Source organism: Triturus cristatus, chromosome 5_1, assembly GCF_964204655.1.
Source record: "Triturus cristatus chromosome 5_1, aTriCri1.1, whole genome shotgun sequence".
In the NCBI taxonomy this organism is placed as follows: Eukaryota; Metazoa; Chordata; class Amphibia; order Caudata; family Salamandridae; genus Triturus; species Triturus cristatus.
Genome location: NC_140587.1, coordinates 409344279 through 409354014, shown reverse-complemented (window position 1 = coordinate 409354014; position 9736 = coordinate 409344279). Strand labels below are relative to the sequence as shown.

The 9736-nt window shown below is 38.5% G+C and overlaps 1 protein-coding gene across 2 annotated transcripts in view; it reads right to left on the bottom strand.

The window, feature by feature from the left end:
* Positions 1-1398: 1398 nt before the first annotated feature.
* Positions 1399-9736, bottom strand: part of NCALD (neurocalcin delta) — a 301872-nt gene continuing 293534 nt past the window's right edge. For both annotated transcript variants that reach the window (XM_085605156.1, XM_085605157.1), the window contains one exon: positions 1399-8935. In XM_085605156.1, coding sequence (XP_085461282.1) covers positions 8838-8935 — 98 coding nt within the window. In that variant the 3' untranslated portion in view covers positions 1399-8837. The remainder of the gene's footprint in view (positions 8936-9736) is intronic.

The window sequence follows — 9736 nt, the reverse complement described above, 5'->3', positions numbered from 1 at the left end:
ACATTCCTCTCTCTGGCTAGAGATGCCAACCAATAGTCTGTGGCATTGTACATATTCAATGGTTTTGTACAGCCCTTCACAAATACTGGTCAAAAACGTGGGAATATTCAAAAGAAACAATGACTTAACATGCCAAAAGATGTTGCAAAAAAGATGTGCTCGTCGCACAAGGAAATCTCATAGCTTTCCAGGAACGGACATCTGACCCTAAAAGCTATATGTAGATACCCTAGTTGTACACTCAACGATGAGGGGTGTGTGTAAGGTCCATGTCTTTTCTGGGCAAAAATGTACAGACAGTTTCTTGAGCCCTGATAGGATTTGGAGGTGTTGAAGGAAGGTGAGGCCTCAAAGAGTCAAGTCTGTTTATTGAACGAAACCTATTTCCAGACGTTCCACCAAAGGATTTTGACACTTTGCTAGAGTTACTAACACTGATAAACCTTGGAATGCGTCAAAATGCTACTTCTCACCAGGTGAGGCATAATGAGGGTAAATATATTTATTTTTCCTTTTTTCTACTTTCTAACGCCTCTCAAGATTGTTTTTATGTAGAAAGGTGCCCCTTCTTGCACAAAAACAATCCTGCTTACAACGATGGGGCATGGGTGCCTGCGCTAGGCAGTCCATCATGCGCCAGTGCTGGAAAATGACAGGAATGCACTGTATAATGTTAAGTACAGCGCATTCCTGCCCTTTCCCTATCAAGCAGTGCAGCGCAGCAAGGTGGCTTGCTGTGTTGCGTTGCGTGATTTGTTGATCAATGTGCCCCTTAATGAGAGTGTGTAACGCCTCTTGTAACTCATACCACATCAGTATGGAATGCGTGTAATTTCCAGTGTAAGACTGCACTACACAGGCTGAGTTAAGCGAATACATTGTGAAGGGCATACTCGGAGCCTATGGAATAATGTCATAAAGGCTTCTGGTTCCATAACGATTCTTTTCCATACTTCCGCTATGCAAACTGATATGGGATTAAAGCATCATCACATATGGAAATTCACAGGTTTACTAAAAAAACGTTATCAACTACCACTTTTTGTCAAAGGCATGTTCACCACCCGGGATTGTAAGTGCAAGAACTGAGACCAGTTGGTTCATTTAGTTGCACATAATCAGGTCAGAAACAACTTCCCCAACATGATGTTGTCCAAGGAGCATTTAAAAAGATCAGTTTAAACGGACAACGTGTAGAAAACTGATTCTTCAATTTGTTGTAGAATTATGTCCAAGCACACTACTGCTTTTTTGAACATTTTTTATGTTAAAAATAGTTCAAAACTATAAGCACAGCCTCTCTCGTAACCCCCTTCCTCAAAATCACGAAGTTACCAGACCAAGCAACCCCTACTCATTACTGACATACAACATACTATAAGAAAAACAGACAAATGCTCATAGTAAAGATATATCTTTTATTTCACAAACAAAAATCACATTTGAATTAAGAATCGTGGTTGAGGGCACTGTGTGAGATTTTGAATTCCTTATGGATTCAGAGGAAGAAGACAATCATTGCCACACAGTCCTCTCCCTGCAATGGGATTTAGCCACCCATCTGGGTCCGCTCTTGTGGTTCGGTCCAGGCGGTGTATAAAATGTGCTTCGAGTAGGTTAGTCCAAAGGTAACTGAGCAGAGGAACCAGACGGTCTTATAATGCCTAGTGCAGACCTTACTGGAACGAACCCCAAATGAGTGGCAGGTAATTCTAAGCTGAACATCTTAAGATGCCCATCTTAAGATGCCCATATGTCAGACAAGTGTACAGGAGTGTGATATCCTGTCACTGCAGGACCCTATCAGTCAGAACAACAGTGGTTCAGTACAGGCAAGCTTTATGTCCTTTTGATCAACACCAATAAAACAGGTATTGTGAGGGTTAAGAAATCACTTTGACTAACCCAATAAACACTTTTAACATGTTAAGTCTAGTAAGAACTTGCCCGACTCGAAGCACACAATTCTGAACACCAATTAGCTTACTGCAGAAATCTTTTCCACTGCACCATAACCAGGGAAAGGTGCCCAGTGCCTTTACTAGCACATGTGGAGAGCTACATTTTTTACAAAACATAATACTTCAGAGTTGGGTACAATGATAAATTCTCACAGGGAAAAAGCACCAAGTCACTAAACAGTTGACACTGAAATAATTTCAAAATCTAACATTTAAAAACAATATCTGTTCAACATTAAGTAATAACACTAGTCAAAAGATGCATAATTTCCCTTTCCCCAATTCTGCGCTTTCGTTTGACACTGAAAAAGGAACAGCCACACCAATATCTTCAGCCGCATGATATAGTTGACGTTCATGACTAGGAAAGCTATTTCCCATCCTCCAAGGCAACCTTTTCAAATGTGCTTGTGGCATTTACTGGGACCAGGTAGCAAACCAAGCACAGCTGACATCAGTCCCCGCAGGTTACGGATCCCTTTCCATGCCACACACTTCAAATGTAGTTCCATACTTTAAAACAAAATGAAAACACAGAGGAAAAGAGCACAAAAAATACAGAATATTTTTTGGAGCATGGTAAATTGCCCAAATGTATCAGCACACATGCAAGCCTGGCCACGCTCATGCAGCACTGGACCATGGCACACAGAGGAGAAAAACATGGATCTCTGAGATGAACACAAAAATGCAGAATTTCCAGGCAATATTATGGTAAAACCATGGGCTTACCTTAAAAAACATTTTTTTTAATGTATAGGTTGTTTACACAACAAAACAATATAATGTTGCTTATGATTAAATATGTTGATTCTAGCAGCGAACAAGCATTTTGTGTTACAATTCCTAGTGGTAAAAAGTTATTTTAAATATTTTTTTTGTTTTTTAACATCTTGAGACAATGAGGTTGTCACTTAAAAATGAAACATTGAAACTAAATATTCAGTGGTTAAAAAAGAGAAATCAAGGCTGGTAAGACTTTCTTTGAATCAGCAGATGCAGTATGTACACGCATATTAAAAGACATAAATTACAAAATATTAGTTACTTTAGAAATACTCATTCTCTTCAGAATAATACTTGCGCAACACCAGTATAAGAAAAGATGCCCCCTTTTTAGAATTCACAAAATACCCAAGAAAATAGCAACATTCCCCAATTACAAATCTTATAAAAAGGGCAGAAAAAGTGGATAGTGTTTATTTGCTGACAATGCATGCACATTGGTTCTGGTCAACTGATCGTCACACAACCTGGCCGGACAGTCCTTGTGTGAACAGATGCAGGTACAAATAGGAGGTAAACGATTTTCTGGGTTACAGAAAAAAATACAGATTATGACCCACATGCCATGCATATTACAAACACATAACCTCCCTTCCATACACTAAACTTCCACATGAAAATATACTTGAAACTACAATTCACAGCTCACATTTGCAGACTGTCTTCATGCATTAATTATGAATCCCTGTAGGTTAGTCAAAAGACCCTGTAACGAAGAACAGTGCCAAGACATCCTAAATATTTTACTATGTCAATGCACTTAAACCGCTATTCATAGCACACCAAAGAAACAGAACATGCTTCTAATTATGAACTGTTTTCTAACTATGTGAGGTAACTTGTCAGTCTTATGTCGGCTATTAAGTCTATGAGCAGCCATGTGATTTTGTACTTAGTGAGTACGGGTATAATCCATTGGGCTAAAAAGGGCAGAATAAAATTCTAGTAATGCATGGTTCCCAAAAAAACCAAAAAACTTTGAAGCGAACTTTATTAGGAGACCTAGGGGAGACTGGGAAGCACCATGTGAAAGAACCAACCTCTAGAGCACTAAACAACTAAAAAAGTCAGGATTGAGTCACAAGAGTCTACTTTCCAAGCCTTGCATTAAAATGTTTCAGTAAACTTGAATGGTAAAATTAAACAGCTGTGCAGGAACTACTGACACGTACTATCACTGTTGATCTCCAAATAATATTTTAATTAGGAAAATGGTTTGATTTACATCATTAGCCTAGAACAGCACATATCATAAAGAAAATGTAGGATGTGATATTAATCATGCATACTGCACAGTTGGAAGCAAGGCAGGTGTTTCTAGTTGGGATCCACTCCCTTAAAGGCTAGTCATCTACTCGAGTTGTTCCGTCTTATTCTCCTGCTCAAAGTAGTTTTCCATTTTCAAAGTCAATAGAAACACAGTAGAAGTAGAGAGTGGATACAGCACTTACAGAGATGGCTGTCAGCCCAAAGATTTGTATCAAATTGGTGCATATGGCCCAAGGATATACGTTACTGCAAAAAGATGAACATATTACAAATGCAATGATGACATACTCCGTCCATTTAGGAGGGTAGTATTAAGACAACTATGACATTGTAGTCTTTTTGGACACGAAGATTTGTTGTGCAGACCCCTTACACTCTACACCAATTATTTCTCTGTTATTCCTCCCGCCCCATCAAACAAGTATATTTCTTGGTTTCTCTGGAAAGTTTACTATACATATTGAGCTTCTTTTTACAAAATACACATGCCTTTTTATTCTATACCCAAACCTCACCAGTCAGTGTTTGGTCATTTCATCTTTTTAACGATCCTTCCTTATTCTAACGCTAACTTTCATATGGCCATTGCATCTTCCTTCTGATATTTCTTTTTGCCTTCATTATGTTATTTTATATTTAAATCTGATGGATGATTTTAAAGTCCCAGCCTCCAGTAAGTAGAGTAGTACGTTGTTGTTCCACTGAGCGAGGGCACTCAGAGACATGGGTGGAACCATAATCCAGGCCACCACGCTTTCCTAAGAACTAGATCAAAGCCATAAAACAAAAAAGTTCAAAGAGCAGTTCACATTATGATGCTTGTGACTTCTCGAAGAAGGGTTCTCACAGCAGGCTATAAACTAGTACTTTTTTCCTTTACATCACCGGACACAAGAAACAATAATGAACTCTTCAGGTAAAGTCAACCTCTTAAGCTAAATAAAGAAGCTCCACATGTGGGATTCTTTTTTCAAAAATAGTCACCAAACTAAGATTGAAATTATAAAATGGTGCATAATACCTCCATTTTGTGGTGTAGCCTCTGGTGTAGTGATACAAAATACGCATTTAAAACAGCAAGAGGAAATGTGAATGCTTACATTTATGATGGTTTGTAATTATTCATTTGAAGATCGATCTAAGTGACATTTTGCTAGTATGTACATGTTTGCGTCATGAGCGAAGTATATTTGTAACTTCTGCATTAAGTAAAATGCATTCTTTCTACTTTTTTTCCAAAGCTCCTTTCAGATGTATTACTTTGTTCCCATTGTGTAGCTCTCTGGTAATTTTTTTAGCAAATGGTTCTATTTATTTGATCGCTCTACAGTACTATGTAGCGAAAAGCAATTGTACAGTGCTGAAATCTCATCCAATAGCTGGTGAGATAGCCTATGGCCAACATGTACTATAAAGCATGTCGTACAATACAGATGTATGTCATGCACCGAAACAAAATATAGGACTCGTGTAAAGACCTGACATGCAGATTTGTTTTCATCTGTTCAACAATTTCAACATCTCAAATAGGCAAGCCTAGAAGATAATGCATTCTAGGAAAGAATTCATCTTGCCAATGTCTAGCATTTACTGTAGGTTGCACTGAATTTCAATGGGGTAGAACAAATCTAAAATCTCAATGGAAGGGGTCAAGATTAAAAACCTTTTTTTGTTTAAATAAACACAGAGTCTTTGTGTTAGAAAGGCAAGTGGCTAGGGCGCTTAGGAGCCACAACACCACTTTCCACTACAGCATCCAAATTGGAGAGAAGAAAAGGCTGGCATAGTAAATGTAATGCGTGTGGCTGCACCTGTAATAGACACATCAAATATTACCAGAAAAATCTTGGCGTACTAAATCTACATTACCATTCTCATACATGGTATCATGGAGGTATAGCATGGCTGGTGAGGGGCATTGCTTTAGTCAAAGCATTCTCAAACACATACGAGCGCATGTTCCACTTCAGATGTGCTCTATAGGCATACACTGAAGGAGAACTCCAACTGGTGAAATAAAGTGTTTTCTTTGGAAAAGGCTTTTTGTGGAAAGGTAGAGATGAACAGCTGCTGCAATGCACGTTGTTGCGAGCACACAACCTTGTTCCTGCTCTTGAAGTGTTGCAGCTGTGGTGCCCTTGCAGATGTCGGAGGCCATCATGACAGGACTGCCTCAATGGGAAACCGCTCTGAGAATCTGCCCGAGTTGCATGAGGGAATGGGTACATTTTTGATTGTTCAACAGAATTTCCTCCGTAGTAAAGATGCAATCAGTCTTCAATCATAGAAGATGGGTGATCACACACACTCCCTTGTACTATCAAAATTGTGCTGTGAGGGCCATTTTGCAATCAGTTTTCTCATGTCAAGTTCGAAAAATAGCATGTATCTGAATGCTTCCTGACAATTTCATATCCCGCAATTTCTGGATGACAAGAAGTAGTAGTGTCTACTGGCTTGTAAGACAGTTTTGTTTTCCTTCCCGTATGCACTTCCAAAAGAGTAACTTCAGAAAAGGTAATTTTGTTTTCAATTTTCATTAAGAACAAAAATACTCACCATATTCTCTTCTTTGACAGTGGGAAATAGCTACGATGATTGACTACATAGAAATAATTTAGCCTCGTTTCCAAGTTCCTATCCTCCCTGGGCCATGGCAATCCAATTTAAACCAAATAATACTCAAACGTGGCTACGAAGAACACCACAGTGGCCAGTAACTCAGCCACAATGTATGTACAAATAAAATGAACTTTGTTACTGGGCCCAGCATACATACCAACTGCCCTCACTTGCACATTCTGTACCACATTAATGCATTAAAACATCTTTTCTGAACACAGTGTATGCATGCTCCATTTTAGCAATATCTTTTCTGACACAGCCAGCACCAATAGAGGTAAACTAATTAGCATGCTGCCACGAAACGTCGATTGGGGGTTTACTTGGCAAACATTACATTTTATTTTGCTCACTCACTGAAATAAGAGTCAGAAATTAGAAATCTGAGGCTATTGGCTTCTCCCCTTGGGACAACATCATGTAAATATATTTGCTGATTTGAGACAAAAGGAATAGAAGCGTCATGGGTACTTTCTGTTTCAGTTCACACATACTCCTCAAGAGAGTACTGGAAGAACACATGAGAAATCTTTATCACCAACTTATTTGAGGTTTTCGCTGCCACAATGTCTTACTCTAGTGTTTCTTCTCTCTTGACACTCGGGTGTATCCAGCATGGAGCAGAATCCACAGAATCCATTTAGTACAGAAAACCTTCACGTGAGTAATGACTGATTGCTGGCACGCTATCATCACTGTCCAATCAGAATCTTGCCTTCGTGTTTCATGTACAATTTTCCCTGTTGGTCTCACAACTGTGCCTCAGTCCAAATCTACAGATAACACATTGACGTTCATTAATTAAATGCAATGGAGTTCAGAGGACTAAGCATTTACGTTGCCACCTTCCATTAGCATGTGCATGCTCTGCTGAAAACATTCCATAGATTCTTCCTTGGAACAGAAACTATGACCACATCTCGGGATACCTTTGAAGTTGACTGATGCAGTGGTGTGTTGCTTCCCACAAGACTACAAGAGGTCTGCTTTCTCTTTTATCTGCTCAGGCTGTCAAATGCAAACAGTAAAATGAGAAGAAGCATCTTCATTTCACACTACAACTACTATATTGTGCATCTGTGTAGTTTAGTCGGCTCTAAAGTCCTCTAAGGTGTCGCTAAAAGGATTCCTCTAGTCTGAAATATCTTCCTGTAGTTATTGTTCTCTGTAACAGCAGTAGGTTCACTACTAGGAAGACATACAGCTGCCCATCAAGTCAGTAACATCAGCAGTTTTTAGATCTGTGCACAGTTAAATATCAATAACCTAAGTTGTTAGGATTTCACTCCGTGCCTTCAAACGGGACTGGTAGGCACCATAGCGCAAATCGGCATAGATAACAGCAATTTAGTTTATCAACTAAGAAATGTTAAAAATGCAACAAGGGTTTCAGAAAACATGCAGCAATATTCGCCACACTCTCTTCTATGATGAAATCAGCAGATCTGAGGCAGGCTATGGATCAATGTAACTTCAAATAGGTTCACCTGCCCTGAACAACCATGATGTATTGGTAACTTATCGATTTCCATGCAATCCAGTCTTGTTCATCAACAACAAACTCTTGTGTTTCAAATGTGCACCTATTTTGCACTTTTGCGGTTTAAATTGCATATTATGGAACAATAATTCCAGACAAAACATTTCAGTTCTACCAATATATAACTTTTGAAAAGAGAAAAAATTATGAACTCAAATAAATCACAGGTTATTAAACTAAAATGGCAGGGACTGCATTCAATGTATTAACTTTCTCACTGTATGCGCACAATTTACAATGTGTCTGTTTGATGCAACTGATTCATGAGGATGAATGTTTAACCTGTAAAACTGCCCCTTAAGCCCTGCTTGAATATCCGCTACTGGTATTTAGTTTATTTTTATGTAATTACTTAAATCTGTCAGTTATTTTCAGGATTTTAATTCATTTGTATCTCCATGCTGATGAGGTTTGAGTAATGACACCCACTGCTAACAATAAATCTTTAAAACAGAGAATACAAAAATGTTCATTTAAAATAGTACGATCAGTGTTCTTGACAAACTGTTAACAGCATTCCGCATTCTTCTAATTTATTCACATCAAAAGAACCTAAAAGATGCCACAAAAAAGGCATATTTGGCCATACAGAGTAAACACCACCATGAATGTTATTTTGGCAAAAAAAAAAAAAAGTACAATTCATCGAATCGATTGGTTTAGAACTGTCCGGCGCTACTTGGATCGCACTGGAGGAGGCGGACTATGGATGGATCACTTTTCGCTCCTCGGATGAACTCTTCAAGAGAAAGTTTTCCTGAAGAAAAAAAAAAAAAAAACACGGGATGAACAATGTGCTGTTTGACCATTTTATCTCATGCAATCTCATATGCAGTGACATTCGCAAACCAAGGTACACAAATATATTATAACACACTGGTTTAAGAACATGGCTGGAGGTTTAGACCCTTTACCCTCCTTGCACTGGAACCCACTCTCCCTTAAGACTGATTTTCCACACCAAAATGGCCCCATAACATCACTTCGTATGTGAGTGAAATTCTGAACATTACCCCGGGCTGCCGGCTTTCTTCTCCATACACAGCCCCATGACTACCGTCTGGTGAAACAGATCTAGAGTGTGGACTTCTGCACCTTTTTTGTCATTTTTTTAGGAAAAGTATTGCACTGCTATTCAGTTGTGTTATGTTACATGATTTGCGAACTTGATCTCGGTTACCATTCCTTGTTGAGATGCTCTCCATACCAAATGAAAATCAGTAAGAGGGCTCTATTAAAGAATAAAATAATATCTGTTTCCAAAAACACACGTATTGCTTAAAAACACAAATAATAGAGTACAAAAGGATCTCAGACGGAGCAAAGTAATATAATCATGATAAATGAGACATTAACCAACTGATTTAATAAAAAATGACTGACATCTTCTCAAATTGGAGAATCAATAAAAATAAAATCATAATTAACTTTTTGAAGTTTATGATGTTTGAAGGGGTGGTATAATTTTACCATCAATGAAGGCAAATGGAGATTAAGGAGCAGCACCCACCTTGAAGTTAAGAAGAAATCATCCAAACACTGACATTATCCCCTTCAC